The 20,711-nt window shown below is 50.1% G+C and overlaps 1 protein-coding gene across 1 annotated transcript in view; it reads right to left on the reverse strand.

Annotated features, from left to right (window-relative positions):
- Positions 1–18,193, reverse strand: part of ASB2 (ankyrin repeat and SOCS box containing 2) — a 48,733-nt gene extending 30,540 nt beyond the window's left edge. The window contains exons 1-2 of the mRNA XM_027521213.1: positions 17,919–18,193; positions 3,486–3,762 (exon numbers count right to left, since the gene is read on the reverse strand). Of these exons, the coding sequence (XP_027377014.1) occupies positions 3,486–3,691 (206 nt within the window). The 5' untranslated portion in view covers positions 3,692–3,762; positions 17,919–18,193. The remainder of the gene's footprint in view (positions 1–3,485; positions 3,763–17,918) is intronic.
- Positions 18,194–20,711: the final 2,518 nt, after the last annotated feature.

Below are 20,711 nucleotides of genomic sequence, written 5' to 3' on the forward strand. Positions count from 1 at the left end.
ATAAATTGTATTTCTAGAGAATTTTATTGGATTCAAAGTACACTGATCTGCATAACAACATTCACTGGGCATCTACAGTGATCCAGGCTCTTTGCCAGGCACTTGTTGGAAAAGACTCTGATGCTGGGAGGGATTGGGGGCAGGAGGAGAAGGGGACGACAGAGGATGAGATGGCTGGATGGCATCACTGACTCGATGGACGTGAGTCTGCGTGAACTCCGGGAGTTGGTGATGGACAGGGAGGCCTGGTGTGCTGGGATTCATGGGGTCACAAAGAGTCAGACACGACTGAGCGACTGGACTGAACTGAACTGAGGATACAAAAGTGAGTAATATCTGTTCCCTGTCCCCAAGGAGGTCACACAGTGTCACTGGGGACACTCTCAGGAGGCCAGATAATGTCTTCCTACAGTGACACAAAAGCTTGTCCAGGAAACGGAGGCTGTCATGAGATGAGCAGTCAGGGTACGCAGGGAGGAAGTGGGGGGAAGTCGTTCAGGCAGCAGGATGTTGCGGGGGACTTCAACACCTACCTCATCTGATTTGCTTTTCATAAGAAAAGGTGCCAGGTGAGCCTAGGCAAGTTTTGTTATTACCATTTTAGGGATAAGGCTGCTGGGGCTCAGAAAAGTCAAGTCACTTGCCTGAGGTCACACAGCCAGTAATGACATAGGAAGGATCCGAACCCACTCTACACCCCCTTCTCTTTCCGGTCTGATCAGCCACCGCCTCACTCAGGTCTGCATTAAGCCATTCATCTGCCTACAAAGAGCTCTGTGGTGTTGCCACAGGTCAAGCCCCATGTGCTAGACACGGGGCCTCACAGGAAAGAAGAACTCCGGCCTTCAAGGAGTTCACAGGTGAACGGCAGAAATAAAAAGATAGAAGCTGTAAGTCATTGTCAGGGCAGCGAAGTAAACAGCCAGGAAAGTAAAAATGCAACCTGCTTGGTCGGGGAGCCTGCTCAAAGATGAAGAGGGGCTGGCCACGGGGAGCCTCCGAGGGCATATGTGATGCCCGCCTTCTAGACGTGCTGTGGGTGCACTTAGATGGACACGGTGATATTCGGGGATAAATGTGTTCAAGGACTCTCTTGGGCCCTATACTTACTCTCAGGCTGTGTCTGAACGCAAGTCCATATGTCTCTTGTCGGGGTGGGACCCTAAATCTCAGTGGGGAAGAGGCCCTTGGAAGTGGAGGAGGGACAGGAAACAGAGGCCTCTGTAGCATCAGCACAGCTGGCTAAGTGTCTGAAACTCAGGGCGGGTCAGACCTTGGTTTGGGTCCTGGACCTGCGGGGCGCCTGCATTGTCACATGTAAACTGGACCCCGAGACATCCACCTTCCGTGGCTTCTCTCAGGGTCAGGTGAACGCCTGTGGGCTAAGCTTGCTGGGCAGGAGAGAAGAATTTCATTAAAAGTCCCATGAAAGGGACTTGCTTTCCCAGCAGCTCTGCCTCCTTTCAGAGACGAAAGGGCAGAACAGAACCCAGGCAGCCTCAGGTCACCTCCAGGGTGCGGAGAGGCAGGCTCAGTCCTCCTGCCCTGCATGACTCTGCCTGGGTCTTAGGTGAGGATCACGTGGCCCCGCATAAGTCCTTTCCCTGCTGTGTGAGAGGTTTTTTCTCAGGATAAATGTTTACACCCCACAGTGGGCCTCTTCTTCCTACCCCGAGAAGAAGAAGGAGGTCAGGGCCCAGTGTTAATATTTTCAAGGGTCCCCAGGACTCCTGGGGGTGGTTCCCACACAGGAGAAGGCTGCAGAGGTGGCCCCAGGTTACGTGGTTTGTGCTGCAGCTAGGATGAGGGGAGGATGCTCTTCTCTCTATCTGACCCCCTGAGAAAGAGGAACCTGTGGTCTGACTTAGGCTGAACCGGCCAGAACAGGAACCAGAGCTTCTAGAACATGAGCCATCACAATCTTGGCTTTGGACTTCTGCATTTCAGATTGAGTCCCAGGACGGGACTTCCTTATGCCTGCCTGCCCCTTTAAGGAAGGGACGCCTGAGTGGTGCACATCCCAGGACTTTGCTCAGCCTGCCTGGCAAACGTGGTCTAGCCTCCAAAAGGCCAAAGTCACCCTTTCATCAGGGGACAGGGTCAAGGTGTACCATCACCCACCTTCATCCCTATCCACTGGTTCTGGGCATCAGAAAGTCAGTTTATTGTTGCTGCTGTTATTACTATTATTGTTTGAGGTTCAGAGAGGTTAAGTAACTTGCCCGAGGTCACACAGGAAGTCAACTGGCTGTTGAAGACAATAAGATTTAAGGCCCATGCCTCAAGGTAACACCCACACAAGTGTTATATCACTTCCTATCCCCACAGAGAATGGACACATGTATATGTATGATTGAGTTCCTTTACTGTTCACCTGAAATTATCACAACTATACCCCAATTGTTAATAGGCTATACCCCATTACAAAATGTTTCTGGTGTTAAAAAAATAATAAAAATAAAAATTTTTAAAATTCTTGCAAATACACACTTGACTTGGACTCCATGCTGAGCAAAAGCATTTTTTAAAATGTATATGCTTCTTTTCTAAAAGCATTATAAGATCCAGTGCCATTTTAAGATCCTAATTACCTCCCTGCCTCTCATCTCCTATGAAGGGGGTAGGTGTCTAGATTTGTCTCTGGACATGCTACATGTCCAGCATGTAGCCACGTACAGCTAGTGAGCCCTTGAGATGTGGCTAGTCTGAATTGAGATGGGCTGTGAACATAAAATACACACTAACTTCCAGAGACTTGAAAGGAAAGGGCATGTAAATATCTCATTGGTAAGCTTCATATTAATGACATTTGGAAATGATAGTATTTTAGATACAAATTAATTTCATCTGTTTCTCTTTACTTTTTAGTGTGGCTCTTGGGATAGTCAAATTGCATCTGTGAAATTACAGTTGAGGCCCACATCATAGTTCTTCTGATGCAACCTGGCGCTGCTGTAGATGGTCCGGCTAATGGGATGATGAGGTCATATCGAGATGGGGGAGCCAGAACAGAAGGCAAGATGGCTTTGCCAGGCAGATATTACTGCTTCTCAGACATGTATTTCCAGGGAGACAGCATAGATAGGGTTGTAAACTCGCCAGATTCAGCACCTCAGTTCCACTGCATCCAATCATAAAGCCAGTGAAACAAGACTAAGCTATGGGCTTTGGAACCAGATAGGTTCAACGTCTGCCACACAATCTGCCAGCTGTGTGACCCTGGACTAGTCACTCAGCCCTGAGCTTCAGTTTCCTTATCTCTAAAATGGGATATAGCACAGAGATTCCTAGAAGGTCCTTAAGAGGATAAAATGAGGCAAAGTGCGTAGAGCACCCAGGGCAGTGCCTGGCACCTTCAGAGCTCAGTAAGCTTAGTAACAACTGTAAGTCATTACAGTGTGAAAATACAGCTTAGAGACCAGGCTACTTTGGTCTTGGCTTAACAGTGTTTGGGATCTGCACCCTATTGGATGCCCCTTGCTCACCTGGTCCATGGATAGAAGTGGGCGGGTTCACGGTTGACACGTGTGGGCACAGTGGTCTCAGTGGTGGTTGGGCCCCGAGTCTTGTCAGCCAGGCTCTGCTCAATGGCCATCTGGACCAGCTCGTCCTCGCTCAGGCTGCTGTACAGGTTGTATTCCTCTTGCCCAATGGCGCGCGGTCTGCCCCGAGCACTGATCTCCGTGGCCATCCTCTTCCACGCCTCACCTCCGCCTCCAGAAGACACTCAGCAGGGAGGAGCAAGCATCAAACCAGAAAACTCTGTGAGGAGATCAAAGCCATCCTGGTAACTAAGAGTTTGGAAAGTAGCTGTGTTTAGACACAGGGAAGGCTATGCTTTCTTGCAGCAATCACACAATCATGTTTCATCCTTTCATTTTGTCATATGATCTACCCAATCACCCATTCACCTATCCATCCATCCATCCATCCATCCATCCACTCCTCTATTCATCAGTCTGCCAGCCTGACTATCCATCCAACCAACTACCCACCTGTCCAATTATTCATCCTCTCTTGGATCTAGCTGTCCACCTACCCACTCATTTATCCATTCACCCTCCCATTCGTTCACCTCACCATCCATTTGTCCAACCTTCTAATAATCTGTCCATCCAACCATCCATGCTCCTATCCATCCACTCATCTGTCTATCCAACCATCCAGTCATTCACCCATCTCTCCACTATTCAACCTCTGATGTATTTGTCTGTCCCCCACCCAGTCATTTATCCATTCAGCCACCTATACATCTATGTATTCAACCAACCATCCACTCATCCATGGTTTATTTTTCCATCCCAGACAGCCTATCTATGCATGTATGCATGCATCATTAATTGAGAGATTATTTACTGAGCACTCTTCTAAGCATTGGTGATATAACAACGATACCAACGACAGAATCCCTGCCGTCACGGCACTTACACAACTGTGCTCACATTCCTTCCTTCCAATTATCCACAACACCTTATTCCCCACTTCTCTGCCCTGTACTAGAGTTGCGATTATTAGAGATGAATCATATGCTCTAGTTAAAAACCAGTTGTTAAAATCACTTGCCATGTTAATTCCAGGGACTGTCTTCTCAAAAAAAAAAAAAGCCTAAAGGTGAAATGGACTTTGCTTGAGTCAACTGCTTTAAGGAAATGAGGCCAAATCAGCTAGGCCTGACTTTTGTTTTGACTGGCTGACATGCAGTGTGACTCTAGGTCAGTGGTTCTGAGCCTTGATTGAAGATTAGAGTCATATAAGGTCTTTTAAAAAAATATGCAAAATACCAGGGCTGTAATTTGGTTTGCTCAGCAAATATTCACCTTCCTCTTCCCCTCAGAGGCAGATTGTTCCCCTGTCCTTCCCCGCTGAGATTGGGCTTGGCCTTGTAGCTTGCTCTGGCCGGTGAATATTGGTGGACATGATAAAGCAGCCAGTTGACACGCGCATGGGCAGTGGCACTCGCTCCTCTGCCAGCTCCAGGACTCCCCCCGGAGCCATTGCCCTTTAGCTGGGCCCCAGAGTGAACTCACTTGGGGCAGCCTTAGCCCAACCCGCATAGAGGAGCTGTGTCCACTGGGCCTGCAGCCTGAAGCTCAGTAGCCCAGCCTGGCCTGGCCTAGATCAGCCCATCGACCTGCAGACGCAGAACACCAGAATAAACTCTTTTTTTTCCCCTTGTTTTGGCTGCACCAAGTAACTTGTGGGATCTTAGTTCCCTAACAAGAAATTGAACCCCTGCCCTCCTCATTAAGATCATGGAGTCCTAACCACTGAACCACCAAGGAATTCCTGAGAATGAATTCTTATTGGGGGTGCTGTGTTATGTAGGATTCTTGTGGCTCTAGATAACTGATACTCAAAAGACTATGCCAGGCACTTCACAAAGAAAAGAGCTAAATGGCCAACCACCAGAGGTAAGGGCACTTCACTTCCTAAGTATCTGGGGAGAATGTAACTCAAGACTCCAATGTAATACCGCTATATACCCACCAGAATGGCTCAAGAGAAGATGGGAAATGATGAGGGTTAGAGAGGATGTGGAGAAACCAGGATGCTCCCTACTCCTGGCAGGAGTGTCAAAATGGGATGACATTTGCTAATGCTGAGCATATTTATTTCCTTTGATCCTCAAATCCCCACTCCAGGCTCTATGTCCGAGACTTGTGTACAAAAAGGCAAGTTCAAGAATATCCATAGCAGCACTGTTCACAATAACCCCGTGGAAACTCCCCAAATGTCTATCAGCATTTGAATGGATTACTACATTCTGGTATATTCACGTGACGGATAGTATACATCATTGAAACACTCAAATCGCCGCTATACACAATAACAGGATGAGTCTCATGAGCCAAACTGAGCAAAAGAAATCGGATAATAAAGAATATACACACACCATTCAACTTGTATAAAGTTCAAGAACAGGCAATGGAGAGTGATTACCTTTAGGAGTTAACAAAGTGAGAAGGACCATGAAGGGGGCCGGTTACACGGTGTTTTTTTAAGACTTTTTTTTGATGAGGACCATTTAAAAAGTCTTTGTTGAGTTTGTTACAATTTTGGTTCTGTTTTATGTGTTGGCTTGTTGGCCCTGAGGCATGTGGGGTCTTAGTTCCCTGACTGGGGATCGAACCTGCACCCCCTGCATTGGATGGGGAAGTCCTAACCACTGGACTGCCAGGGAAGTCCCCTGTATTTCTTGATCTAAGTGGTTTACTATCGGTTGGTTCCCTTTGAATCCTTGGAGCAATTCAAGTGATCTGTACGCTTCTCTGTGAGTACATTATACCACAATAATATGTCTACTTTAAAAGTATATAAGATTGGTTCTCTATAAAGGATTGTGTTTGGGCCTCATCTCAGACCCATTGCGTCAGAATCTCTGGATTCTGGTGTGTGGCCTGGGTGTCACTCTTCTTCTAAGAGCTCCACAGGGGACTGGGGACCATCACTTGGCAGAATGAGTGGTGATAAAGCACAAGTCGGGCAGGGGAGCACCGTCCGGGGTGGAGGAGGGGCAAGGGATGAGGACACGGGCTGAGTCCTTGGTAGATATTCTTCCCATGACTGTCACCGGGGCTTACCTGGTAGCTGATGTCCATCAGCAGATGAATGGATAAGAAAGCTGTGGTACATATACACAATGGAGTATTACTCAGCCATTAAAAAGAATACATTTGAATCAGTTCTAATGAGGTGGATGAAACTGGAGCCTATTATACAGAGTGAAGTAAGCCAGAAGGAAAAACAACAATACAGTATACCAACGCATATATATGGACTTTAGAAAGATGGTAACAAGAACCCTGTGTACGAGACAGCAAAAGAGACACTGATGTATAGAACAGTCTTATGGACTCTGTGGGAGAGGGAGAGGGTGGGAAGATTTGGGAGAATGGCATTGAAACATGTAAAATATCATGTATGAAACGAGTTGCCAGTCCAGGTTCGATGCACAATACTGGATGCTTGGGGCTAGTGCACTGGGATGACCCAGAGGGATGGTATGGGGAGGGAGGAGGGAGGAGGGTTCAGGATGGGGAACACATGCATACCTGTGGCAGATTCATTATGATATTTGGCAAAACTAATACAATTATGTAAAGTTTAAAAATAAAATAAAATTTAAAAAAATAAATAAAATAAAGTAAAAAAAAAAAAGAATCTACCTGCCAATGCAAGAGACTGGATTTAATCCCTGATCTGGGATGATCCCTGGAGAAGGAAATGGCAACCCACTCCAGTATTCTTGCCTGGGAAATCCCATGCACAGAGGAGCCTGGAAGGTTACAGTCCATGTGGTCCCAAAGACTCAGACATGACGTAGCGACTGAACGTACACACACACACATACACACAATTACTGTCACAGCCCTAAGAGTAACAACTGTTGGCCTATAAAGTTCCACCTGATCTCCTACCTCTACCATTATTATTATTTTGCAGCAGCAACAACATCAGTTTTGCTTATTGTATAAATAGCTCAAGACTGGGAATCAAAGAGACTTGGGTAAATTTCCCAGCTCAGCCATGAGCATCTTCGTCTCTTGGGCCCTTGGTTTTTCCATCTGTTAAATGGCAGGATGGACTAGGTCCTGCCCTCTGTCACTGGCACTGTGCAGCCAGGTGGTCCCCACAGCCGTCTGGGCCAGACCCTGCTTCCCAAGCCTCCCTTGCTACCCTGCGCCTAAGGTCCCTGCCTTGGCTTTTCCAGGCCTGGAGTCCAGCTCTACCCCTGACTTGGAACAAGGCAGAGACTCAGTAACTGTGGTGCTACCTGACCAGAAGTACAGACGCCCAGTGCCTGGCCTGTTTTGATGCCTCCACCTGCGGGCATCCCCCTGCTCCAGGCCAGTGGCCAGGGGAGAGAGCACTGGACTAAGAGTCAGAGACCTGAGTTATAGTCTCCAAGTCAATGCTCAAGTGCTGTGTGACCTCAGCCACATCCCTGTCCCTCTCTGGGCCTCAGTTTTCCTGAGTTATAGTCTCCAAGTCGATGCTCAAGTGCTGTGTGACCTCAGCCACATCCCTGTCCCTCTCTGGGCCTCAGTTTTCCCATTGCAAAAGGAGGGTTTTGGCTAGAAGGCTTCCAAGGGCTCTTCCTGTTCTAAAATTTCTGCAGCTCATTGAGATGTTTGGTCAGCTCTGTGCTAGTGCAGCCCAAACTCTTTGTCCCTGGGGGTCCCTATGGCCACGTCAACAAATTCTCCATAGGTATGGAGCTTAGCAGGGGGAATAGGGACCCAGGTAGGAGTGGAAGGATCTCAGATCTGAGAGTCAGGAACTCTAGGTCTAGTTTCAATTCTTCAGCTTACTAGCTTTGTGACCTTGTTCAAGTCACTTCCCCTTCTGGGCTTCAGCTCCTTTATCAGTAAAAATGGGAATGAGACAACCCACTTCACCACGTTGTGGGAGCCATACCTATGCTGGGTAGGTGCGGGCAGTGGGGAGGAGACCCCTCCAGTCCTTTACCCCAAGATAGCCATTGGCTCTGCAGCCTGCTGTGGGTGGTTCAGAGGCACCTGGACAGCACCCAGCTCCAACAAGCACCCCTTCCCTGACCAAATTTCTAGGAAGGCAAGGGCAGCTAGGTGATGCTCACCTGGAGCTGCCATCTCCTGCAACTAATGCCAGACTCCCCAATCCCCCATCCCCCACCCCCATGGGTGAGATGCATCCAGAGACTTTCCCTTTTATCATTTATCTCATGGCATTGCCTTGACAACAGCCCTAGAAAGTAAGAACGTTTTTTGTTGAATTAACTTACTAAATCTTCTGCATCCTTGAGCCTTCCACCAGAACTTGATGTCCCTATGTACTTGATACCCACACATGGGTGTGATGGATGAAGCAATTACGATTCAGAAAGGGGAAGGGAAAGGGTCGCATGAAGACAGGCAGCTGGAACATAGGGCTTTGGAGCCCAAGCTTCCTACCTCAAAGCCAGTGCTCCTTCTGGGAATTTCAGGGACACGGATCCAGGTAAGCAGCACTCACGGGGTTCTGAGCAGGCAGGGATAATATTGCCATCCTCCTCCAGCCTGGCATCTGCACAGTGGGCACAGTGTCAGGCTCTCAGCCCATGCAGGGGAAGTTTCCCAGATGGGGGTTGACCTTGAAGATTCTTGAAGGAGAGGAGCTTCCCCATCTTCGCTGTGGGACCTGACATCTCTTGATTTTCCCATTGAGATCCTCAGTCTGTCTGCGGCCACACCACCCTAAACAAGCCCAGTCTCATCTGATCTCGGCCTGGTTAGTACTTGGTTGGGAGATCCTCAGCCTTGAGTAAGTTCCCCACCTTTAGAAGCCTCAGGTGCAAAAACAATGTCACTGGTAAGGACTGTTGTGAGGAGGTGGTGGTAGAATTAAGAGGGCGCAGGCGTAGCGGGCCTAGCACGGGACCCGGCTGTTGGTGTGGAAGCCTGCGATGCCCGGTTGCTTCCCCGTCACTGGGCTTCCCCGTCACAGGCTAGGGCTGCTGCCGAGGACACGGGGGTGTCTCCCCGAGGTGGTTGGGACTCCCCAGCCTTAGCCTGAGGGGCTGTTAGGGAACAGCCTCTGGGGACACTGGCTGGGTTCAAATCACAGCTTTGCCTGTTATTAGAAGTTGAGTTACTCTACCTGTTTAGTTCAGTTCAGCTCAGTTCAGTCGCTCAGTCATGTCCGACTCTTTGCGACCCCATGGATTGCAGCACACCAGGCCTCCCTGTCCATCACCAACTCATGTTTGAGTAAACCTGAGTTTACTCAAACTCATGTCCATTGAGTCAGTGATGCCATCCAACCATCTCATCCTCTGTTGTCCCCTTCTCCTCCTGCCTTCAATCTTTCCCAGCATCAGGGTCTGTTCCAATGAGTCAGTTCAGGTAGCCAAAGTATTGGAGTTTCAGCTTCAGCATCAGTATTTCCAGTGAATATTCAGGACTGATTTCCTTTAGAATGGACTGGTTGGATCTCCTTGCAGGCTAAAGGACTCTCAAGAGTCTTCTCCAACACCACAGTTCAAAAGCATCAATTCTTTGGCACTCAGATTTCTTTATAGTCCAATTCTCACATCCATACATGACTACTGGAAAAACCATAGCCTTGACTAGATGGACCTTTGTTGGCAAAGTAATGTCTCTGGTTTTTAGTATGCTATCTAGGTTGGTCATAACTTTTCTTCCAAGGAGCAAGTGTCTTTTAATTTCATGGCTGCAATCACCATCTGCAGTGATTTTGGAGCCCCCCAAAATAAAGTCAGCCACTGTGTCCACTGTTTCCCCATCTATTTCCCATGAAGTGATGGGACCGGATGCCATGATCTTAGTTTTCTGAATGTTGAGCTTTAAGCCAACTTTTTCACTCTCCTCTTTCACTTTCATCAAGAGGCTCTTCAGGTCTTCGCTTTCTGCCATGAGAGTGGTGTCCCTACAGTGAGCTTAATAAGAGCACCTGTTTCATGGCAGAGTGACGGGGGGGGGGGTGAGGAGGTGAGGTCCTGGGTGATACCCTGCCCCTCTCTTGTCCTCAGTTTCTCCCCATCTTCGTGCTGCTCAGCTTGATTTCTGAGGCCTCGGCTTGGGGGCTGGGCCACCTTCTGGGCCTGCTTCCAGGAAAGAGGCCGGCGGTCTCACAGGACCCTCTGGGAGGCTGATTGAGATAAAAATAGCCCTTTCCCAGGGAAAAGTGAGAGTGCAGTGGGCCCTGCCAGTCAAGCTAGGGGCCTGCGGAGGGAGCAGTGTTTGAGCGTGGCCCATCCAAAGCCAGCTTGGAATAGGGGAGACCGAGGCTTCCGGGGGCCCCTCTTTTCCTCCTTTGTAGGTCCCCAAACATTGGCTCCAGGGGAACCCCCACCTCTCCTAGGTGGCATCTGTAAAATAGGGGTAACAGTTGCTGTGATGGGGATTCTTGTGTTAACACAATAAAGTACTCAGCACAATGCCTGGCCCATCCACAGTCGGTGCTCTTCCAAGCTGGGCCTCAGTTTCTACACCTGTAAAATGGGCATAGAAACATGGGCCCTTGCAAGACTGAAGTGAGGATTAAATAATAGCATTTGAAAAGTGGTCCTTCTTCCTCTGGTTCCTTCCCCTCCCCACAAATCCAGGCTCCCTGACAGCCAGGGTCGGCCTGGGAGCCGGCAGGGGCCTGGGTTCCCACAGATGGGGTGGTGTCTTTGTGGCTGTTTGGGGTGGGAAGAGTGGCTTCTTGATGTCTTAGTAGAAACGGGCTGGGAGCATGGCTGGGAGTGTCGGGGACAGGAAAGGGCCTGGCAGGCATCTTCCAGGGCACCAAGCTCACACTCTGCTGGGCACCTGAGTCAAAGGTAAGAGCCCAGATAAGCCACTTCCAGCCCTCCGCTCATCTGCCTTCCCTTTCCTTCCTCGTCCACTCACTATCTGTCCCAGATGCCTTCCTGTGGCTTCACCAGGAAGCCTCCCCGATCTGATGGCTGAGGAGCCCTGAGCTGCCTCAAGGGCACCCCTCCTCTCCTAGTACTCTGACTGCCCTCTGTGGGCCTGGCTCCCTGGGGAGTCCAAAGGTATCCATAGAGCAGGGCCATGTCACATTCATGCCATAACCCAAGGACCTAACCCAAGGCCAGGTACCCAGTAGGTACTTAATAAATGTCAGACGGGCAGGTGAATGAATGATTGGGTCAAACCTTGGAAGCACAGCTATGGTGAGAAGACTCTGCTTTTGGTAGAGAGCATGACCGCAGATGTCTGACTGCCTGGGTTCAAACCCAGCTCTGCCACGAGCTGGCCATGTCATGGGAAGCAGGTTGCTCCCACCCCTTCTGCCTCACTTTGCCCTTCTGTAAAATGGAGACATAGCAGCATCTGGTCTACAGAGGTACAGTCAGATGAAACAAGGTGACATGGAAAAACATGGATAAACAGGGGGCAGGCCACTTAGCATGTGGCCAGCAGCCCAGGAAAACCTGCTAACAATAGTCCACGCTCCTGAGATGCTGTGATTCTCTGCTCTGACTCATTCCTGCCCAGATGCTGTCATCTGGAACTCCTTCCCAGTTGGCAGTTTCCGTGTGAGCCGCTTTCCCCTCAGCTGTGATCAGGAGGGACATTAGTCCAGGCAGCCCCGTGGGACCCTGTTGGGAGGGCCCGGGGGTGAGTAACGGGCTCAGAGCTTCGGAAGGAGGGAGATCGTCATGCCCTCCCCAAGCCCAGCCTGGGTGCAGGATGGATTCTGCCCACCACTTCCAAATCCCTCACTCCCCAGGGCCCCTCCCGCCACCTCCTCCCTTCCTGCGTATATGACCTTCTGTCCTGGGAACTTTGGAAGGACGCACAGCCCGTCCCACTCCTTCTAATCCTGGGTTTGAATTCATGTGTGAGGTGACCGACTACAAACAACAATAGAGGGTGTCTAGTGAGCACTTATTTCCTGGAATAGGGCTGGCACGTAGTAAGGGTAGGATGAGTGTTTCAGGCAGGGTCGACTTACGTGTTTTAGGTATGAGTGTGGACTGTCTGAGTCAGCTCTTATGCAAAGCGCTGTGTTTCAGACGCTGCAACAAGCACTGGGAGAACCACAGCCCTAAAGCCTCCCCTTGCAGTTAATTTACACTCTCCTCAACGTTGTCTGCTTGAGCCACGTGGTAGATATATGATGAGGGTGTTTTTTGTTCCCATTCTACAGATGAGGAAACTGAGGCAAAAGCAGGACAAAATTGACAAAGAAGAGACCAGAGGCTACATCTTCTGACTTCACACCTAGTCCTCATCCCATGTAACCAACAGATTTTAGTCATTTTGTAAGCTTTGAATAAAGGGCCAGGTTAAACTGAAGACTATATATATATGAACACACACACATACGTATACATTCAAAGGGGGCTTCCTTGGCTCAGATGATAGAGTATGGCTGCAATGCAGAAGACCTGAGTTCGATTCCTGGGTCGGAAAGATCCCCTGGAGGAGGAAATGGCAACCCAGTCCAGTATTCTTGCCTGGAGAATCCCATGGACAGAGGAGCCTGGCGGGCTACATTCCATGCGGTCGCAAAGAGTCAGACAGCACTGAGCAACTAACACTTTCACTTTTGTATATTAATATATTATAAATGTATATACATATATGTTACATGAGTATATAATTGTCTATCGATGTATTCCAGGGCCTCCCAAACATTCCATGACCTTAGTCTGGGGCAGTCCTAACCTCTGACTGCTTGGTGAGCCTGGGGCCGTATGAGGAAGTGAGGAATTGGCCTGGACGGTTTCTTGGCCCCTAGGGTTCTCAACCCCACTTCTTGTGAAGCCCAATAAGTTTATGAAGCTTAATCTTTCTGATCTGCTGTTGCCCCAGATCCGGAGGGGTCCTGGGAAATCTGAGGAAACACTTCTAGCTGGAGACTCCTGTTTGTAAAACATTAAAGCATCTCTTCCCTTCTCGGGTCCTAAGGCTTTAAAAGCTAAACCATAGAAAAGGCTGGTGCTCATACCACTATGTATAGAACAGATGAACAACAGGACCTTCTGTATAGTACAGGGAGCTATATTTAATATCTTGTAACGACCTATAAATGGAAGAATCTGAAACAATACATATATCAGGTTAACCAAAGAGTTCGTTCGGATTTTTCTGTAAGATGTTATGAAAAAAGTCTACTGAACTTTCTGGTCAACCCAATATACGTGATTAACTGAATCACTTTGCTGTACACCTGAAACATCATAAATCAACTACACTCTAACTAAAAAAAAAAAAAAAAAGCCGGTGCTGTGTGTCCCTGCACCATTTCCTGGCCGATTTCACACACTGCACCTTTTGACTTTCTCAAGACCCCTGCACTGGGGGAGGATTCTTCCCATTGCCCAGATGGGAAGACTGAGACCCAGATTGTAAGTGGTAGAGAGCCCCCCTGCCCCTGTTTTCATCAGACTCTCTGACACTGAACGCTTAGGGCAGTGGGCAGGGGTTAGTCTGGAAGTCTCTGCTAAGGGCTGACCTGGCCCTGGTGGGAGCGGGAGTGGAATCCAGGCCATCTTGCTTGGCCCCCAGAGGGGCCCAGGTTAGAGCCCCAGGGTGGGCCTTTGCAACCGGCAGTGCTGACAAGCCTCTGGCTGCTGGCGTCTGGGGCCTCACAGCTGTTAGGATTTGAGCCTTTGTTCAGACTCTAAACCTCTAAAGCCCCTCCCAGCTCTTCTGATCTCAGAAACTTTGATGCTGGTGACATACACACTCCTGGCTTCCCTCGGGAGCTAGGACTCTAGATTTCTGAGGCTGCATGAGGGTTGTTGGAGGTTACTGAGCTGACCTGTTACTAAGTAACCTGTTGAAGGTTACCTGACCACTGCTGACCCATAGCCCAGGAGGGGAAACTGAGGCCCAGAGACAGGGTTCGACCAGCCCAAGCCATCAAGGAAGGAGGTGACGAACAGGGATTTGAACGTGCCCAAAGCTACATCCGCTCCCACGCCACCACGCCCCCAGACCCTCTGTGTCCAGCGTACACAGAGGAGTCCAAGACTGTCCTAAACGAGCTGAGCACCGCTTGCCAACCTGAATCAGGATGAATCGCTCACCTGGGCTTAGGACCCTGATGACATTTTAGAAGATTATGTATTGATTGTTGCAAACTGCAGGCAGAGGCTACCCCCAAAACAGGGGGAGAGAAATAGGGGGAGGGGGAGACAGGGAAGAAGAACAAACAAGGGGGGAAAACCTCTTTCCTCTTTTTTGTTGGAAAATATTCCATTTTCCAAGGAGAAGCACATACTCTGCACAGGCCTAAAGGCCCACAGCCTGAGGCGGGGCCATGAGCACCAGCTAAGAAAAGCATCAGTGAATGCCAAGTTTCCATTTTATATCTTTGGGTCCCATGCTATTGAGTCCCCAGGCCCCGTGGGTCACCTTCTGCTCAGCCTCCCAAGTGGAGGACGTGTCTCTGACCTCCCAGCCCTGAAGGGGCTGGTCTTGGCACAGCTAGCCCCCTCCCATGCCCCTCTGGGCCCACCTCCTCACTTTTTCCTACAGCAACGGCTCGGCGCATACAGGTCTGGCACGTATGGAGTACTCGAGACCCCTGCCCCGGTTTCTGCCCAGGGCTCAGCGAATGCCAGGCTTTGCCTTGTGCCAGAAGCCTGGGCTGGGGATGAGAAGGGGCCGGGCTCCCTGGTGTAGGTCTGAGCCTCTGATCACTGTTGCTCCAGCCCTCGCACGTAGCCCAAGTATGGCTTTGCATGCTAAATTGCTTCAGTCGTGTCCTACTCTTTGCGACCCTAGGGAGTGTAGCCCACCAGGCTCCTCTGTCCACGGAATTCTCCAGGCAGTGGGTTGCCATGCCCTCCTCCAGGGGATCTTCCCCACCCAGGGATCGAACCCACGTCTCATGTCTCCTGCATTGGCGGGCAGGTTCTTTACCACTAGCGCCACCTGGGGAGCCCAAGTATGGCCTTGCCCGGCCCTATTCTGGGCACCCGGAGGACGTGGACTCTTTCTCATCTTGACCCCTGGGTGGTAGAATGTTCTGGAAGCTCTAACTCTAGGCTCCAGAAGAGAAAATCTCAGGTGGGCAGGGGTGCCCTCCCAGAGCCCTCTCTCTCCTCACCCAGCCTAACCACATGCAGGGCTGGCTGGAAATCTTTTATTCGAGATCACTCCAAAATCAGCTAGGATCCTTCTCCTTTTGGTTTTTTTTTGTTGTTTGTTTGCTTGCTTTTGTTCTCCTGCCTTTGCTTAAATCTTTTTCTTTTCCTCCCTCTACTTTCTCTGTCTTTTCTACCCCTCTTTTCTGTCTCCTTTTTTTTAAACAATTCAGGCAGGTTAGGAATCACCTAACTTCTGTATGGAAAATCTCATGAACAGAGGAGCCTGGTGGGCTATAGTGTCCATAGGGTCATGAAGAGTCAGACACGACTGAGCTACTGAGCATGAGTTCTGTATTACCATCACCTTCCCGAAATGTTTTCCTCGGCCACAAAGCTCTTAACAACTCATTTATACTCCCAAGCCTTAATTGGTTCAAAAGAAGGTGCTGAGGATGAGAAGTAAAGAAATAAACAAGTCCTGTGACAGCTGCCCGCTCCAGGCAGCCTAACCCTCTTCAGCTCAGCAGTGGAAGGACAGTGGGCGGGTCCAGAGATATTTTTGTGCCTCCTCTGGGAAGACTCTTTTGGATCCAGCTTGTCCACATTGTACGGCACCTTATGATGATTCATTGGTGCCAGGACGGGTCTGTTTACTGCCGTGCTGGTTCCCTGGGGGACCCCAGAGACCATGGCTTAGGCTGTGGGCACTGGAGGCCCATCAGCTAAGAGGCCAGGATTTGAGTCCCGTCTCCAACACCTCCTAGCTCTCTGGCTTTAGATGAGACCCTTAACCTCTCGGGACCTCAGTTTCCACCTTTGGGAAATGGGAGTGACCATCGTCTCTAATTCATGCTGCCCAGGAGCAGAGTCAGTAAGAGGAACTACCACAAGTGCTGGGCCAGCGCCCGGCTCACAGTGAATGCTCAGTGAAGGCTCAGGGGTACAAGTGCTCTTATTCATTGTCAGGTCTCCACGGGTGGATCACACACGGCCCCACCCCAAGGAGGAGGAAGAAGGTGACACCCTCCCCCCACTACCAGGCCCTCGTGAGCTGGACTGTTTGTGCACGAATGGATGATGCAACCTGGAAGGCTGCCAGGTGGTGGCAGCCGCCAGTCCTGGAGGGGGCTGTGCTGTAAACAGGCCTGCCATCAGCTGTCAGGACCTGTCCAACTGTTGCAGAAGTGACTGGAGTCCGCCCCTGGCTGCCCCACTGCGCTCTGCCCCGGGCCTCCAACCCCAGAGGTCAGGGGCTATGGCTGGTGCGCTGGCCCCGCTGGCTTTGCCTGGGCACTTGTGAACTCCCTCAGCTGCTGCCTGGTGCATAAACTTTCCCATTGTCGAGGCAAGCTCTTCTATCCTGTGCCGGGGGCTCAACTTCTGCCCTGACTCAGGCCTTAATGACTTACCTAAGGGTCTCTGCCTCCCTGCTTCTTCTTTCCCCTGGCTTTGCAAGGAGCTGCCTCAAGTCAGATCCTCCCCACTGCTCCTCTGCTCAAAAATAATCAGAATGTGTTCCATCCTCTTGCCTGGCCTGGTGGGAGCAGTATCTCCCACCCCTACCCCCATTCCCGACTTCCCCTTCCAGCATCACCGCCACTTCTCACCTCCTGACCCTTTGCTGTAACCACACGGCTCTCCCTACTATCTCCCCAGACCCACCCCAGCTTGTCTGCCTTTGCCTGAGCTGATCCTCCAGCTGGAAGTCCCTGTCCCACCCACCCTCTGCCCACCTGAGACATCTATCCATCTTTTCAAAGGCCAGCACTTCCTTGAATGTGTCCTCATGTTTACACACACCCCCTTTCTCATTCTTTATGTGGTATCTTAGTTCTGTTTGCAGATTTTATTTCCTCTCCTAAACCCCAAGTTATTGCAAATACAGCTCGTGGCGTCCAAGGTTGCTATCACCACCCCCCCACAACATACACACAATCCTGCCCATACATAGATGTTCCATAGACGCTCCATAAATGGCACATGAAATTAACACCCCCATGCATGAAAATATCTCTTCCCTCAACCTAAAAGCATTTCTGAAAGTCATTTGTCTGATACAGACATTGCCCAAGGCCTATAGAACCAACAATAGCATCATTGATAACTCCTTTTGCATTGCCATTTTTAGAAGTACACAGTAGAATGATATTCTGAGCAAGAATCCTCCGGAAGATTGGACAAGTACATGCAAATGGCTGATTCTCTGTGCCCCCAGTCCAAAATAAAAGTCACCAGCCTGCTTTAATAACTCAAGAGAATAGGAGAAAGAGGGAGACATACAAACATACTTTGACTCTAAGAGGCTATGAATAGACACCGCAGCGGTTAAGTCCCAGCCCGACAAGCAGTCTTTCTGCATAAGAAAGTTGAAAGCATGCATTACCTGTTAGGCTCTGAAACAAGGGTAAAATTCAGGGGTAAGAAAAAGGATTTTTCCTGAGAGTGTCTTAATTCAGAACATGCTCCCTGAGTTTGCCTTCAGCCCTGGCCCTGGGCTTCTGGCTGCTCTGCCAGGCAGTTCTGAAACGCTCTCCTTTGAAGCAGGGAGTTTATTTCGGGCCCATCGCATGACCAATGATGGCAAGCCAAACTATAAGATGTTATGAATCTCAGATTTCCTGTTTAAAGATTGCACCGGGGAAGCCGGGATCCTGGTTTCCTCCAGGCCGCGTCAATTACGGACTTGACTTCGGAGAGCATCTCGGAGCTTTGGCTCTCCCGTGACGTCATCACTTCTGATCCTTGACACGGAGGCCATATATGGGTATGTTTCTGGAACTCCCCAGGAGGGAGCGAGAGAGGAGAGAGATGCAGAGAGTAGGAGACACAGAGCTGGGAGAGAAAGCTGCAAGCAAGAGCAAGGAAGGAAGTGTGGGAGAGAGGAGAAGGGAGGAAAAGAGAGAGAAAAGAGGAAAAGTGGGAAGAAAGGATGGAGAGAGAAGAGAGGAGGAAGGAGGGGAGGCGGGGAGGCTGGGAAGGAAGAGGGGACGGAGGGAGACTGAGAGCAGTCAGGAAGGCAGGGAGGAAGAAGGCTGAACAAGAGGGAAGCGAGGATGCACGGGTTCACTGTTGGGGCCTTTGCAGGTAGCAGGTGACAGAGCCTGGTATTTCCGGGTCCCAGGGTGGGAATCCAGCTGCTGGAGTCTGTGGGGTGGGCAGGGGAGCAAATGAACAAATAAGACTGTGGGCAAGCCCCGTGCAGGGGCAGTGGAGCCCTTTCTCCAGGCCCAGGGAAGAAATGATCTGCTTCTGGACTCGATGGAGTGACCCAAAATGTTAGCCTCGGGTGGCAAAGACTGCATACGTAGGGCCACACGCCCTGAGCATGCACGATGCCAGGCACCCACATGCCCATGTCTGCGTTCAGATCTCGGGTTGCAGAGTGGGGGAAGCTGGAAATGTCACTTGGTCCACTCCTCTAAATGGAAAATAATTTCCATTTCAGAGACCACATCCCCTTGCAGGATATTGGACTTGTGACCCCAGAGCGTGGCTCACTTTGCATATTCCATCTGGAAATTAATCTCAGCGAGTTCAGGGCGCCCTGTAGTCGGGTCAGTGTTCTAGAGGCTGGCCTGGGGCTGAGGACAGGAGGGCATGACGAGTCCCAGGCTGTCTCCCGGCCAGTAGCCTCACCCTCACTTGGGAGAGTCCCCCAGGCCACTGTGGCTGATGACCCCGCAAGGTCATGACCCCGCAAGGTCAGTTCACACAGAGCACCCCTAGGCCATGTGCCATGACAGGGATGCAGGAGAAGAGGGGGCTGTCCGGGGCTGTTTGGGGATTTTTCTCCGCAGAAAGTTCTAGCAGGTTCCATGGAGTGTGTCCTTGGAGTCCTACTGCTTCCTTGGGATCCCTGCCAGATGTAGGGCACAGATGCCACTGCTTTCTATGTCACAGATCCCAAATCTGGCCTTCCTAGGAGGGCTGGGCTGTGGCAGGGACAGGGCCTCTTCTCAGGTGGCCCTCTGTCTTGCCTCTCCCTCCTAGTCCAGACAAACCTCATAGAGTCAAGAAAGCTGGAGAAACTCGGTCTCCAAATCCTGTTGCCTGTGGTTGCACTCAGCTTTTGAAAATTAAGAGCCCGAATTGTGCGTCACATCACAGGGAACAGAAAGTGCATCGGAGGAGGCTGGCCAGACACACTTTGACTCATATATGACAATGTCTTCTGGCTGCTCCTGCACACTCTTGCAGCAAGTGCTATCATTACCCCCATTTCACAGATGAGAAAACTGAGGCATGGAGAGACTGGGGAGTTTGTCCAGAATCTATAAGTGATGGTTTAGCAATTTGAACCATGTTTGCCTGATGCAAAAACTGATGCTTTTAGCTGTAGCTCTAGCTCCCCAAAGTGAAAGTGTTAGTCGATCAATCATGTCCAACTCTTTGTGATTCCATGGACTATAGCCTGCCAGGCTCCTCTGTCCACGGGATTCTCCCAGCAAAAAAACTGGAGTGGTAGCTATTCCCTTTTCCCAGGCATATTCTCAACCCAGGGATTGAACCCGGGTCTCCCGCATTGCTGTAGGCAGATTGTTTACCATCTGAGCCGCCAGGGAAGCCCCTATCCTCCAGGTAATGAAGAAATCAAATGCTGGAGCAGAGCAAGGAGCGCCACAAAGCTTTGACTATAAATCGGTGAATGTGTGCTATTCCCCTGGTCCTTCACTCATTCCGCGTGGGAGACTTGATGCTCTGGATAAAGGTCCACAGAGTCCGAGACCCAGGTTGGCCTGTCTGTTCACATTACAGGTCAGTCAACTCCAAAATGAAGTTGGGCTAACTTGTCGATTCCCAAGCTAAACTGCACATTAGAGTCCTATTAAACTTAGCCATACCTGCCTCTACCCCAGAGGTTCCGAGGTCCGTCCATATTGTTTCATGTAGTTCCAGATTGTTCCTTCCCGTTGCTGTGTGGTTTTCCGTGCTCTGAGTGTATCTCAGTTGGTCCAGTCTGCTGCTGATGGTCCTTTGGGTGATACCTAGTTTGGGACTATGATGGATTTCGTAGCTGTGAACATTCTAGAACATGTCTGTTGGTGAATATCCATGCCCATTTCTGCTGGGCCAACACCTAAGACAGGAATCACTAGGTCATAAAATCAGTGTATGTTCAGCTGCAGGAACACAGCCAGTTTTCCAAAGGTGTTGGACCAACTTACCCTCCCACAGT

Source organism: Bos indicus x Bos taurus, chromosome 21, assembly GCF_003369695.1.
Source record: "Bos indicus x Bos taurus breed Angus x Brahman F1 hybrid chromosome 21, Bos_hybrid_MaternalHap_v2.0, whole genome shotgun sequence".
NCBI classification, from domain to species: domain Eukaryota; kingdom Metazoa; phylum Chordata; class Mammalia; order Artiodactyla; family Bovidae; genus Bos; species Bos indicus x Bos taurus.